General features: G+C 36.8%; 1 protein-coding gene across 1 annotated transcript in view; it reads right to left on the reverse strand.

The window, feature by feature from the left end:
* Positions 1–247: 247 nt before the first annotated feature.
* The window catches only part of LOC309484140 (lysophosphatidylcholine acyltransferase 1), a 61,313-nt gene continuing 45,335 nt past the window's right edge, over positions 248–16,225 (reverse strand). The window contains exons 4-14 of the mRNA XM_082150378.1: positions 13,712–13,824; positions 12,425–12,485; positions 12,008–12,066; positions 10,893–10,927; positions 10,607–10,661; positions 10,226–10,308; positions 8,377–8,502; positions 7,143–7,296; positions 6,225–6,323; positions 5,974–6,115; positions 248–3,970 (exon numbers count right to left, since the gene is read on the reverse strand). Of these exons, the coding sequence (XP_082006504.1) occupies positions 3,810–3,970; positions 5,974–6,115; positions 6,225–6,323; positions 7,143–7,296; positions 8,377–8,502; positions 10,226–10,308; positions 10,607–10,661; positions 10,893–10,927; positions 12,008–12,066; positions 12,425–12,485; positions 13,712–13,824 (1,088 nt within the window). The 3' untranslated portion in view covers positions 248–3,809. The remainder of the gene's footprint in view (positions 3,971–5,973; positions 6,116–6,224; positions 6,324–7,142; positions 7,297–8,376; positions 8,503–10,225; positions 10,309–10,606; positions 10,662–10,892; positions 10,928–12,007; positions 12,067–12,424; positions 12,486–13,711; positions 13,825–16,225) is intronic.

Consider the following 16,225-nt stretch of genomic DNA (forward strand, 5'->3'; position numbering starts at 1 on the left):
TATTCAATTACTACTTTTTTCACACCTGCCAGAGGACTACTAAGAACTACAGGCAATTTAATGATATAACGCATAATATATAGATAAAATTCAAATAAATTCATCATATATTATTTTTATGACAATCTGAACTCAAGCCTTCCATGTGGAAACATCCTCATCTCACTATCTGGTCTGAACTCACCACTCATGTTTCCTCTCCTCTAGAGGGCGACAGCGTTATTGAAGAAAACACAATCAGAGAGAATGTAGTCAAGTGTCCCTTTTTATTAAAGAGTCAGAATGACAAGTCATTTCATTGCAGTCAAAACAGACAAGCCCAGGTATCTTGTAAAAATGACTCTTTTGATACATTACAAAATAAAAGTCAGGGCAAAATAGAAAACAGACCTAAAACATCTACGTCAGCCGGACGAGTGTCAGAAGAACCATCAGAAAGACACATGACCTGAAGGAGATCAGTCTTTCTTCTTCAGCTCGGTGAAGGACACGCCGTCACGGGCAGAAGAGACATAAATACAGAACCCTTTACAAACACAGAGAAGAGCAGGTCTTCCTGTGAGGTATTTCAAATAAACCATACGCTTAAAAAATAAAGTTACACGCCAGAGATGCTGGGTCCCATTTCATATAGAAAACTACTGATTTCATATAGATTTCTTAAAAATCCATCTTAAATCACTGCTTCTGCAATGGTGAGAAAGGAGACTGGGGTCTGCTCTGGACTGAAGCCAACGGACATTTCTGATTGTTACATATGATTTAATTCAATAATATTCTGGCCATTTCAGCAAATAATTATATTAATATTACAATGCCTACGGATTAATCTCAAGAGAAAACATTTGAATATTAAAGAAACTATTATATTTTTGAATTGTGACATTTTCATGACAATTAAAGCACATTCCCCCTCCAGCCATTTGACTGTTTTGCTTTGTTATTCTCATTAGTCATGAGTTAAATGTGTTTAATAGTCATGAAAATGTCACAATGAAAAAACAAAAAAACAACAACCTATAAAAATATGCTTCACATTCCCCCTCCAGTCGTTTGACTATTTTGCTTTGTTATTCTCATTAGTTTTAAGTTGTAAAAAAAAAAAATTGAATTTAAATCAGCATAAATCAAAGGCAATAACCATGATATATTATGTATTTAAATAGTAAAACACTTACATTTCTTAACAGAAATTAAGAATCTGGATTATGCTAATGAGTGTCATGACAATGTCACAATGCAAAAAAACGTAAAAAAACACACCATAATTGTCCTTATAAAAATAGGCTTGATCTTCACTGAAGGTTTTTAGGGTGAAGATGAACATGTTCTTGAAAGGATTCATGAGATTCACCTCTATACACACAGAAAAACAATGATTCCCATCAGAGAAGATGGGAAACTAGTTTAATGTCCATCAGATCCAGAGCGAACCCACAATCCCTTTCTACTCAATCCGGTTTCATCTGTGGTCTGTACGGGTAAATATTGATACAAAGCCACTGTAACATCATAACCAATCACCTGAACATGCACACCAGCATACTGTCACATTTGTCAGAGAACTCATGAAAAGAAGGCTTACAAAATCTAAAGTGCCAGCACAAATAAATGTACATCAAAATTTGGAAAACATTGGGGAAAATCCATGAGAACTGGACTGAGCCGGAGAATCGAACCATCATGTGCACGAGACTGTACATCAGGGTCGAGATCCTTCACTCGCCAATACTGAAGTATGATGCGCTTTTGACTGTTGATTGTGATGGATTGTCAATACATTCTCTTTTCCTCTTTAAAACTACATTGAAGTTCAAGGCCAACAATAATATGAAATGTGTATAGGACAAAAAGAATCTGTAACAGCAATAATTACATACATAAAGCCATCACCAAGGAAAACATCACAAATGTATGTACAAAGGAGCTAATCTAGTTAAACCAGGTCAATCTGAAAATAACACTTTAGATCACAGATCTTTCATGGCAGTGAGAAGAAATTCTTTATGTATAGCAAAATTCACAAAATGCCCCGCACTCGGAATATTCAAAATACATATCAGAAGTGTGTTTTTTTTTTATTTAAAAAAAGGTGGTGACATCAATAAAATATTGCTTTGCCGTGGTGTTAAGTTTAGTTGAGAACTAACAGTGAAGATTTCTCTAGAAAACTAAAGTGTGAATCAAACAGATCCAGGTTCAGGATCTTGAAATAAATGCAGATACATGCTCACGAAACGCTGTGGACCGCGACTAAAGACTGAACTGATACTCATCAAGAAGTCAAATCTGTATCCTTCACATTAGCTAATCAATCATTAAAAAAATCTTATAAAAAGTTATGAATACTAACAGTATCTTTTAGCAAAATAAACTTTTGAAATCTTTGTGGTAAATTAAATTTCAAGACCAAAATGTAAGCACATTTTGCATAAATTATGCAAATCACTTCACTTCGGCCTCATTACGTGGTTCAAAAAGAAAAAGAAAACAACAAAAACAAAAATTCAATTAGGTCGATGTTTTCAAACAATCACTGGCACCATTTTTGGGAACGAACTGTCCATTTACCACAAAACATCATTCATTAGGGATTCAATGTTGGACTCTGATTGTGTGAAGAAATGAAGGAAGACTTTACTTGATGCAAGATGCAGATAAACATTAAGAGATAAACTCTACTCATAAACATTAGAAAGAGACACTTTTCTTGGTCGAATTGTTGGACATGTCAATTTTTCACTTGCCTATGAGTGAAAAATAGAAAAATACAGGAATATGTCGTCTATCAAAAAGGTAAACACTCCATTATATATATATACTATATATTATGAATAACATTTTTCAGATTCATGATTCTCTAACTACACCACAGTTATTTTTCTGTATTTGGTCCATATAAATGTAAAATGTTATGTTTATTTCAATACCTGAAGTAAATCAAAATAAAACGTAAAAATGACCCCCAAAAACCCAAGCTGAAACAGCTGACTGAGACTTGCTCATGGATTAAATTGGTAATTGGATGTCCAGAATTTACAAAAGTACAGTGCAACTTACTGTACAAAAAGATGAATGAAAAGAACACACACACCAAAAACAAACAGATAGCCACTTTCCCGCACCCCTGAGCTAAGGGACGAAATATTAAGGAATAAAAACTGACTCATTTTGATTCAGACCAGCACTTAATCGATCGTATTTTGCACCTCAAATCTGATCCTCATAAACATCCAGCAGGAGGAGACAGAGCTCAGATATCTGTCACTGGCGCTCAACGATCATTTTAGTCAAACACTGAGTAATACTGCTATCAAGCATCAAGCCCATGCAAATACTTATGAATTCATAAAGGCATCTACAGTCATGAAACAGAAAACAAAAGATGTGGACGGTTGAGGGACTGAAAAAGAGAGCGCAAGCCAACCGAGAAAACCGTTTCGATCCGTTACTGACTGGGTCTTTATTCGCTTGCGTCCTTTTTCTCCCGTATTTAAAAAACATGCACAATCGGTCAAGTATCACTCGCACAAATAGATCACCCAATGAGAATGAAATAAGTGCTTGGCTTTCAAGTAGTTGTTTTACAAAAAAAAAAAAAAAAAAGAGAAAGAAAAATCCCTTCAATTTGCTCTTAAAATAATCATATTAAGAAAAGTTCCCGATCTCAAATGACAGAAATGATGCTGAGGGGAAGAGAAAACCGGCAAGCGTGAAGTAACCAATCAAATGTCACGGATACCAGGTGGTAAACTTTGCAATGCTGCTCCGCCCTCGCCCTCGTCCCCTTGGGGACGTGTAAGATGGGCTCAGTCGAGTTTCTTCTGAGGAGCGTGGTGGTCCCTCGGGCTGAAATCAGCGCAGAAGCCGTTGGCGTGAGGAGGGGAGCTGCTGCCGAATCCTGCATTGTCCGAGTAGAGGAACTCCTCAGCGAACTCGGGATGCTCTTCTGCAAACTCCCTAAAGCTCTCTGCCACCAGGTGGCGTCAGAGGAACAACCAGAGTTAGAGTGGGAAACAAACATGTTTCTACAGAACATACGGTTCAAATGTTTCTGTTAAGCACACCTTGTGGAAATTATACCAAAAAAAACAATCAGACTTTAAAGATGTTAATGTTATTCATCACCAAATGACACCAGAATGAAGCACGAGCCCTCCTGACACTCTACAGGCAGGAGTTACTACTACACTCAGCTCTAATACATGAACATTAAGTCACTGTAGGGTCGCACAACTACAAAAGTGACTTGATAAAAATAAAATAAAAATTAATATTGTAATATTTTAATGTTAATAATGAGCATTTTGTAAAATAATTATTACATTTTTGTAGGGGTGACCCCGAATAGTCGAAGATTCGATGCTTCGATAGGAGGAGCCTGATTCGACTACCGATCTCACGGTCGAATCTTCGCAGAGGTGTTATGAAACGAGGATCATGCCACTTTGGCTATATTAGGGCGCTCAATGTCTGATTTCACATAGAACTAGCTTTTATGTCAATACGTTAATATTCAGCCTATTATGATAATGCTGTAGGCCTATATAAAAATGTGCAAAGAAAGAAGCTTTTAATAAATATTTTTTAACGTGCGTGAATAAATCCAAACACCCCGTGACAGATTTAAGTTTCACTTTCAATCCGTGACCGACAGAGGAGCGTCTTCGCGGCAAGGATTTAAATCTTTAACAATGTCTGGGATAAGAAAATCTAAAGTGTGGATGTACACCATCAGAAAGGATATTCTCCAAGGCTGGATTTAGCATCAGGAAAATCTGAAAGTGATCGCACTTCTGCCGGCCAACGTTAACATGTTTCACGCATAGACTGGGTTTCACGTTAGAATGTATTTTATCCGCGCGCACAATTTGAAAAGACTCCAACGGACACAGACAGAGTGAAAGACTGGATTTGTTCTCTCGATCAGGTACAAGTGATTTCAAAACTTTTCAGCCGGTTCTAATTAGATTTTTGGATGCTGTGAAAATTTTTAGCTAAAAAGACTGCCTCTCCAGTTTAGCATTTATTGTTGTTTCTGCAGTTAAAAAGACAAAGTTGAAAATTCTGGCTACTATCGTTATTTTAATAATTTCTTTATTTTTATTTTATTTATTAATCTGTCAGGGTTATCTAATCTAACTATTTGTGGCTTGTGTTTTGAATATATGTTCCCCTGCACTTTAGGCATTTTGCACACATTTGCTCCTCATCCTGTGACTTGATTCTGATTTATTTCGTTTTGTATTTTTATTTATTAGAAAGGTATATTCTGTTCTAATTTAATTTAGTAAATTAATTGTTTATTTTTTCGGTGCATCGATGTTGTGCTGTAGGCTGGCCTGCTCGCACAGGTAATTTAGCCGATTTAATTTGATTTGCATGTGAAATGCAAATCTGCAGTGTGGCCTTTCTGGAGTTATTTATGTTATTTCTTAGTTTTATTGATCAAAAATGTTTTTATACATTTTCTTCTTTATCTTTGTGTGATTTTCTGTACATCGCGGCTTTGAAACGTTAAAGCCCCGCCCCCAGCCCCACCCCCATACACATGATTCGACTATTAGTCGACTATAGGCAAGACATGACGATTCTGATTCGACTATGAAAATCCATAGTCGGGGACAGCCCTACATTTTTGGTTTTATTTCAATTGACTCTTCGCAAAGACCTGCCGCCCCCCTTAGTTACTGTTGCTACATCGACAGGCCATGACGCTCTCACGCCACACATCATGTTCTCACACAGTGAAAAATACACTGCGGAGTAAAGAGGACAGTGACGTTGTCAGATCGCCTGCCAATGAGTCTCCTGGTGAAGGGTGAATTAATCATGCAGATCTAAACTGACGCGGTAACTAGAAGTGTCAAGTCATAACAATAACGTCACTAATGAATCATTCACAACAAGACAAGATACAAGAATAAAGAACACAAACTGAGACTTTCATACAGGAATGAATGGTTCTCTTACCGAAAGTGATTTTTCCAGTGTCCTCGTCATCGATGGCTCTGAACAGTCGGCTGACTTTGAGTTTTCCAACGCCCAGCGCCGTCCTCAACACACACATCAGCTCGTTCTCTGTGATCGCACCGTCCTCTTCTGCCTCGAACATCTGAAAGCAATGCATACATCTCATCTCAGAGCACAGCATCATCACTGCAGTGATCAATTGCTCCATAAAACTTGGCATAACCTATTCGTTTTTAGGAGAAATCACACACCTTGAAGGCCAACCTGATGGTGTCTAGTGTTTTTGCAGGCCGACACACCACAGAGAACGCGATCACAAACTCTCGGACATCCACTGAGTTGTCTTCATGCTACTCGGGGAGAGAGAAAAGACGGACCTATTTCATTGAATTGAACATGAGAAACAGCTAATGTATGAAAAGATGGAGGGAACAGCAGAGCATATGCAAATCAATGTCACGCTAGGCAACTAAATATCTGTTGTTTGATATATTTCACTTGTCAGTGATTGAATTACGTTAAATACGTTAAGGGCAGATATATTTCCACTGTGCGTCGTGTATTACAACTGTTTTACACTATAAAGAGCCATTCAATATTCAAATAAAATGAGAATACAGTGAATAGGACCGCAGAAAGTTGGATTTTCATCTTTACAGTGCACTATTCCAATTGATATCAATGGACTCGCCATGTTCTCAGCTCGTTTCTTACCGTCTCTTGGCTGAAAGCGCTATCTCTTGGTTTCTTTTTCATACACGCAAAAAGAGTGAGAAAGTGACAGTGTCTTATTTTTTTCCTAACAGAATTCAACTGGAATTGTTAATTAGCTTTTCACATTAAACTAAGCCTTTGAGACCAAGCACTCCCTGAATTTGTCAAAATTTCAAAGACAGAATTTGTTTTCTTAGTAACAGTTTTAGTATTATTATTACTAGTATTTAGTCTTTTTTTTTCCAGAAACATTAATGTCTCAAACATACAAGCCATTAATTCTTTAAGTTCTGTTTAATATAACAAATGCACTCATACATTGTTGACATTTTAGTTTTCGGTTTTTCTATTAGTTTAGTTCAGTTGTTGTGCTTTCAAGTCATTTTGTGAAGAGAAGCTGATTCGATTTAGAAAGTGCCATACAGGATATGTTTAAAAGCAAAATAACAATTTACCTCGTCAAAGAGAGCAAACATGTCTCGGAGTACGTCTGACTCGGGCAGGTCAAGGAACTCGGCGAAATCTTCAAGACTCAGTCTCTCGCCCTGGAGTTTATGAGCCCTGTTCCCATAATCCTGCAGGAGCTTCACTGAGTTCTCACGCTTCAACCTGAGATTAAACATTTACACACTATCAGCACACAGATGGAACAAACCTTATCCGCACCGATCACCATCACAGGATTCACACACAGTAATAGGGCCCTATGATTTCCGTGGACGGAATCGCAGAATCCAGCCACAAAAATGGAATGTACAGTATGACGTGGAATGTGATCAAAAGTAGGGGTTGTACAATTAATCTGTAAAATATGGCGATATGGAGTAGTGCCTGTGAATATTAAAGTGAAAAAGACTGCTTTGAAATCAGAAGTCTGCATGTTCAGCACGTCTCAGTTTGGTCAACGTCTCACTATACGAGGACATAAACTTCTCCAGAGCTGCTCTGAGTCGCTTCACCAGCATTTCACCATTTCATTTGAGAAGACCATCATCAGAAACACAAACTCAAAGCTCTTCATGACAACCCAACAAAATAAAAATAAATTGTGACAGAAATATATTTCTACTGTACAGTAAAATTAATATTAATGACGTTTAAAAAAAAAATGTCTCCATGTTTTCAATTTAACAGTAAATTTCTGTTGTGCAGCACTTTGCCAAAAATACGAGGAAGTGTTACATTTTCATTTGATTACATTGAAAAAGATTAATTAAATTGTTAATGCTTTCATTTCATAACCAGTGTTTTGATAATAAATTTGTATTAAATCATAAATCCCCAAAAATTAAACCTTTCATATGGGCCTTTTACTGTAAAATAAATAAATAAATTTAATTAAGTTTTATAAATGGAATTGATTAGATTATTTTTGATGATTACAATTTAATTAAACCATTGAAACAAAATCCAGAAAAATATAAAACAAATATTTAATTTAATTAATTAAAACAAAATAAAATGGATTTCATTAGGGCCTTTTAATAAACAGTTTTATGATTTTAATTAATTAGACATGCTTTTTGATTACAACAAAAATATTTAACCATTAAAACAGAATTTACTCAGAAAAAAACAAAACAACATTTTAGATACATTTAAACGGACTTCATAGGACCCTAAAAATTTAATTTTTGTTAAACTTTTAATAAATAGTTTGTTTGTGTTCAGTGCTGTAATGAGACTCACCCCAGACTCCGGACCAGTTTAGCAAACTCCAGCAGACACGTGTCCACGGGCAGCTTGATCTGACCCTCAGCCATGGCTAACTGACAGTCTTCAAACGAGTAGTCTGTCACAGGGACCTGCAGGGCCCTTCACACACACATCAGTGTTAGACACCCGCTATCATTTCATTCAGGAACAAATTATGCTGTTCAGATCTGTTTTACAGATCCAGTAGAAACCTAGCCTGGGAAAACCCAGACAACTTCCGGCAAATTTAGATTTGCTCTGCTAGTAGTCTGGCAAAGAGCTCATTCAAGCCCATTTCCATGCCGTCGAAATCGCGGCACCAATCAGAAACGTTGAGGCGGGCTTTACACGATGACGATCGCTCTGATTGGTTTTAGGTCTATCCAATTTCGCCCAGAGGCATTTGAGCGACGTCCGTTGGTGAAGCGCACTCAACTTTTATATGCATTATTATATTCAAATTGCAAACACATGAGGACAGTCTCCATGAAAGACCCACTGGCAGATGAACGTGCTACTACATTTCTCTCCGAAACGGTAGGAAATTAAATTAGATTTAATAGAGGATTTTAACTGTGACACTATGATTGACAGGGCAGTTTACGTGACAGGACGCACGCGACAGATCCGTCTGATAAAGATGACGAAGTAGTATGTCCCAAAGCTTGCCTACTTTTTTGATACACATTCAAAAGTAAATACCTTTTCTTCACAAAAAGAGTACATACTTTTATGGCGTAGTGTAACTTAGGCGAATTGGGACACAGCATATGGCTTTACACGATGACGATCGCTCTGATTGGTTTTAGGAGTTTTAGGTCTATCCAATTGCGCCCAGAGGCATTTGAGCGACGTCCGTTGGTGACGCCCCTTTGGAAATGAGTTATTAAAGAAGCTTTGCCAGACCATAACTCAGTTACTACTGAGAATGGTCTGGTTTTAACCAGGCTAGTAGAAACCACAAAAGAAGGGTGAATCTCACAAAACCTGTCATAAACGTGCTGTCACATTTCTTGTCCATGTAAAACATCTTCTATATAATTTTTTTTTTATTTTTTTTATTGTTCTAGGACTATTACTTTTTGTTTACGTTACATTTAAACACATTGTACCCTCTCATCTCATAGACTTGAGTTTTGTAATCTGCAGTGTTCACAATATTGAATCTCATTACTGTAACTGCAGAACAAAGATTTTTATTTAAGCAGTATAAATGAAGGTATTACCACCATCATACATAAATACTTTTAATAATAAAACTTTGTTTTTCCCTGCAGTACATCATGACAATCAGGGGCAAGTCCGTAATTGTAATATTAAAATAATGTAATATAATTATTTAAATTATGTAACAAACTGTATATGATTATTTAAATACCATTAAGGACATTTCTTTTAACACCATTAATGCATGAATTTATTTGATTTGGGCTTATTATTTAGCTTTCTAAATAATTAAATTAAATTGAATGCAGTAATGAGTAAACTACTAAAAATACTATGAGATTAATCATGATTAATCACTTTAATTGATTTACAGAGATCTTAAGATAAGTAACAATGGTCCTTAAAGGGGTTTATATTATTTATACTATATATGAAATGGCGAGATTTTTCCATGAAGGCCTGTTTACAACAAAAAAAAATAAAATAAAATAAAACTATTTGCATAGACTTGTGGACAGGTCAGATAATTTAACAGGCTCCAACAGGTTATCTAACTTTAATTTCCAAGCATTTATGTTTATACACAAAAAAAATATCTTGCGATAAAAAACTCCCCCGACAAGTTGACAGACAATCCAGACACAGATCGACAACACGGAGAGCTCAGAGATCTTACTTTGCCATCAAGCGGCGCACATTGTGAGCGAAGAGCGCTGGATTATTCTTCTCCTCCACTGAGGGCGAGTATATGGGCAGATACTGAGAGAAAGGAATAGAAAACCAGTCAGCAGTTTCCTGGAGACACGTCTGTGCAAGTCCAGGTTCAGAGACGCAGCCCAACCATGTTCACGACAAGCTTCACTTCCAACACGATTCAAGCGGGAAAACGAGGTCGCTTCACTCCCATAGTGACAGTGGAAGAATTTACATGCATCACCTCGTCCCTCTACACCACTCATAATTAAAGCCATTTTTCTACATTCATGGCTTTCTAGATGGATAGATGGATAGATATAGATAGAGAGAGAGAGAGAGAGAGAGAGAGAGAGAGACTCACCTCAATCTGAAACTCATTGTGAAACTGACACAGAGTCAACCACAGGATCTTAAATCTGCAAAAGAACAAGGTTACACTTAGTGACTCTTCTTGATGTTTAACATTTTATTAATTTCTCTTCTTTATAACAATGTTGTTTTTCTAGAGTTCTGCATTTTAGTCTGGTGTTGGTCCTTTGGTAGTACAGATCCAGCTTGACCACTCATTTTCATACAGTACTGCAACTACGAAGGCTGATAACATAGGCAGTTCAATAAAAACCTCTGGTATGATATATGGCACTTACGCTCCAGGCCCCTGCCACGTCCAGGTAATGGTGTCCTGTCATGGAGAAGAAAAACATTAATCCATCAAAATACAGCTCTGTAGTGGAAACCTAACCTTATGAAAGCTTGTTTCCACTGTGAAATAAAAGGTAATTGCGACTTTTTTCCCCTCACAATTCTTTTTCTCACAATTCTGAATTGTCCAAATGTTTAATAAAAATGTTATTCTTGCAATTTCGAGTTTATATCTCACGATTCTGCAATTTTTTCTTCAGAATTCTGCATGTTAATTCAGTCGTGTCAGTTGTCCAAAAAATCTGGGCAAAAACAGAATTGCGAGATGAAATTTCAGATTCTGAGGGGGAAAAAAAAGTCAGAATTGTAAGATATAAATTCAGTATTGCCTTTTTTTTTTATTATTACTAAAGCTTCAAAACAAAAATGCTTTACAGGAAGCTCCACACACTGAATAAACAGAATAAAATCATAGAGGTTTGAAACTACATGAGGGTGAGCACATGATGACAGTTTTCATAACTGGATGAATTATTACTTTAATGGCATACGTGTGCGGACGTGCAACTCCCTTAAAGGAGACCTTTTAATGCAAAATTACTTTTATATTGCTTTTGAACATAATTATGTATCTGCAGCGTGTGTACACAACCAGCCTCCCAATTGTGGTTAAAATCCATCCACTCAGTTTATTATTTTCCCCATAAATCTGAAAGAGTGTCTCAAAATGAGCCATTCAGGAATGTCCTCCAATGTGACTTCCCATTGGAACAGCCCTATTAGTTTAGCTCTTCCTCTAAATGAGCTGTACACACAATCCGCCATGTTTATCTCCTCGCCAGAACATTAACAGCAGCATTCAAGTAAGACATGTACTATTATTAAAGCAACTAAAGTTATTCAAATAAAGAGTGAATATCTTTTTTCTTTTTCTTTTGTTGGTTGAACATATTCAACAGTAGGTTCAGTCTAGTACGCTGCTTTCATTTTAATACACAGATCTAATATGCAGATGCAATTTCTCTCCCTGCCGTTTACATTCACAGACATAACTTACTTGAATGTGTATTTGAAATGATCATATCAGATATTGAATCAAGAAAAAAGTCAAACGTCTCACCAGCTGGTTTGGGTAGCGGATCACTACAGGCTGTACAGGAACCGCTGGAATGAAAGCTCCTGAATCACACATACAAACAACATCAGCACATCATGTTGTACTGCACAATCGTTATGCTCTAAAAGGTTGCATTTGCATAAAATTAGCACAGAACAGACACTGAACAGAAACCCTAGAAAACTGATTAGTCATTTTGTAGTTCCAGAATTTTTCTTGTTAATGAAGCTTCCAGTGCACACATAAATACAAGACACATAACAATAAAATTAAAGAATAAAAATATGAAGTATAAAGACACAGTTAGGTTAAAGTAAGAATAGACATTTACAGATTAGTAACATATTTACAGTATTATGGATAATATGAATAAACAGGAGTGAATTAAAAGATAATTAGGGAGCAAGAGCACATACACACCTGGTTTGAATGTGATCAGACAGGATCTATTGGTGCACGTCCCCTCTGGAAATATCATTATCTGGAAGACACGCAGATGTTCTGATCTGTCCACAATTATTCATTATTTCACTAAATCACAATCATGTGTGACATGACAACTCTCCATACTCATTGCATTTTAGGGAAATTATTTAAAAAGAAATGCAGACTCACAATGTCCCAATCATATGACTTTAAAATATTAAACCCACAATGTTTACAATTATAAATTATCATCAAAGCAGCACAGAGAAAGGAAAATGGAGTAATCCTCGATATCACAAAGACGTTTCCTTAATGACATCATCCTGCAGGATGTGACATCATTTTGGAGGGAAATCAACACCAGAAGCATCAGTATTTTCAATGGATCTGAGGTTTCGTGCTGTTGGTTTGTGTCTAAAACATTTAGCGTGCACTCTAAATGCGCAAGCTCACTAGTCTAACCTACCAGACTGCAACACTCTTACACTAAAAACACTATGCGTGGACTCACTAGATGTGTTTTTGTAAAATGAGGGACATACTTGATAATGTCAAATCGCACATCATCAAAACAACTGTCACAATATAATCGTAGACGATATACAGTATATCGTACACCCCCAAGTCTCACCGACTCTCTTTGGGAAATATTGTACTAAACCAGGCTGATTGAGAGTTGGTGGTCATCAGGGTTTGAAATTAACACTCGCCAAATGCGGGTAAAAATCAACTGTGGCGGGTAACGCTGTCAAATCACTAGCCAATTTGGCATGTTACCTAATATGTTTACTCACTTTGCTGGGGGATTTTGTGTAAGGCAAATCTGCACAGATTTAGCGCAAATACTCAACTCGTGAGTCATCATGATGTATTAAATACAGCGTATTGTGCAGAATCTGCTCATATCTGGCTTGAACATGCCCGTCACTACACAACAAATAACGGGACGCTTGTTCATTTGCATTGAAGCAAAAGCGAAGATTAAAAAGAATTTGGTTAACAGAAAAGACATTGTTATTTTCCAACATCCTACTTTTTTAAATGTTGTTTGTACTGTATTGATATGTCCACCTAAAATACATTTTCGGTGATGAGGATGAAAGAGGAAGGGAGGGGATGTCTGGATGACAGGATATATATATATATAGCTGTGACATAGTTAATCTGGTTTATTATTTTTTTATTTTTGGCTAGTAGAAGTTCTGAATGGCAGGTAACTTAATGTAATAGCCAAATTGGCCGGTGTGTACAAAAGTTAATTTCAAACCCTGGTGGTCATACCTGAGGCCACTCTCCTCCTGAATGAGCTCTTCTCTTGATCTCTTCCACCGTCTTCCGTCTGGAGTCCTGATCTGATCGCGACACAAACACAGGCCGGATGAATTTGATCAGAGCTGGAGGAGGGAGAGATATGATCACATGGGTCACATGCACAGGTTCAGAAGGTCACGCAATGCTGTAAAAACTCATCTGCCCTGGTGCGATGGCTGTACAAAAGGTTTTTTAAAGGTGAGGAGCTATTTTTACTCTCGAGACTTTAATGAGCTGCTTGATTGCAGGATCTGATTTAATGACACATTGAGGACAGTGTTAAATGAAACGCTACCGGGTGAATCTCACCAAAATGGTCAAGATTGAGCATAACAAGCAGAGAGAAAGAAACATTGTGTTTCCCATTACATGGTGAATTTCACAGAAAACTCTAGGTGTCATTTTTCACTCCAAAAGTGAAACTTCGCATTAAAGGTACAATATGCAAGAATTTTTGCCGCTAGAGGGCGCTACATTCCAAACAACAACAACGGCGTAGCTTGATGACGATGTGAAGGAGCGTGGAATGATGGGAACTGTCGTTTTAAACTCCACCGTGGATGTAAATCAGTCAGACGGGAATCGAAAAATCATGTTCATGGATGATGAGGCTAAGTTCTATTTTTATAAATGTTGCGTTTAATGACATGCTTTTTGTGGCGAGGGGGGCGTGGTTCAGCGCGGTCTGTGATGGGAGAGAAAAGAGACGAGCAAGTAGGTCAAGTGCAAATGCACCTGTGTCTTATTGCAGTGATCGGCGTGGAGAGACCGCTTATAAGCCGCGCTGGAACGAGAGAGAGACTGGAGAGAAAATTGGACGCAGAGGAAGAAAACCGGTCTCATTTTTGAGACCCATTTTTGAGATCCAAGCTCTCATTTTTGAACTGTTTTGTGCCGTCGCGGTTGCCACAGTGAATGCGCGTTGTGCGCGGCTTTTGTTTGTTTTGCTTTATTTGAATAAAGTACGAGTCCCAGTCACGACGACGCGTCTTCTTCCTTCCTGACTCTTAAACCTCATCACACTTTTATTTCATTAAAATGAATTAACCGCAAGAAAAGTAAGGTTTAATACTTCATAGATGTTACTGTATTTGTTGAATTCATTGTTGTGATAACGTTGCGCAGTTTTACATGTTCTAAACAATTGTTGTAAAAGTACATTCGAACATGCCCACATCATTTGCCAAAATACTGATTAATCTTTATGTATAACACATGCTATGTTTATTTACATGGCCATAAACACCAGACGTGATAAACAATGTCAATAAACTAAACACAAATCTAAAGCAATAATACTTTCCTTACATAAACATAACTATTACCGAATGCTACATTTGGAAAATATAAAATTAAGCATGCTTTGTCGACAGAACCAGCTGCAATCGGTAAAGAATAATTGTGTCCCATAACGACTGCAAGAAACAAGCTAAAGTTTGTAGCTTGATAGACGCTACAACTACAACTTTCGCATTTGTCCAGGACTCCACGCAGTACGAGCGGAAACCGAGGGTGACGCGGATATGACGCAATTGACTGGCGACTCCCAGCTCCCCCCTGCTCTAACGCCCCGTTTCCTTGGTTAAAATCGCAATTTTCTCACGATTTAAAAATAGTTGGAAACATTTGGGATATTGTAAGTAATCAACTTAACAAAATATATAACACTGGCCTTGAGATTTTGGGATATTTTAATGCAAAATTCTTACATATTGTACCTTTAAGAAAAATATGTTTTTTAGGGCTGTTATGAATATCTTCATGCGTAAACAATGACATGATGATCATATAATTAAAGAAATACGTTTATGTAAGACTAAAATGAAATGTTTTCACATCAAACTGAGTGGAATTACATATGCTTAACTGTCATCTTCATGGTTTACAAACTTTAGATTTTATTATATTAGTAGTCAGTCGATATTGTTTTTTTATGGCCGATGCCGATATCTTAGAGAGCATGGTGGCTGATGGCCGTTGTAAAGCCAATATAGATATATATACATACTTAATATTTATTTGAATTAATATTTAATAAATTAGAAATAAATTATTTGAAAATTAATTAAAAAATAAATCTCTAAATTAAACAATTAATTTAGATGGCAACTTCTTGAATCTGTAATCGTATTACAGTATTTTTCACAAATAAAGAAATTGTTGGAAAAAAATATAAATAAAAGAAAGTAAACACTGACCAACAGGGCACTCAGTAATCTCAGCAAGTCGTGCACACCTGGAATCATATTTTTTCTAATAAAAACAGCACTTATTTACTTGCAGTAAAAAAGTGACATGAATATGACAAAGGGAACCTGAAATGAACTGTTTAAAATCAAGGGTTTAAAGTTTGTTGATTGTACATCTCTAGTGAAACTGAACTCTCCTGTCCACATTCAATTCACACGGACTGACCGTTAAACAAAAGTAACACGTTCATGCAGGCTACAAATGCACGCTTCAGAATATCTGACAGCTGGATTC

Source organism: Leuciscus leuciscus (assembly GCF_965113295.1).
Source record: "Leuciscus leuciscus genome assembly, chromosome: 20".
NCBI lineage: Eukaryota > Metazoa > Chordata > Actinopteri > Cypriniformes > Leuciscidae > Leuciscus > Leuciscus leuciscus.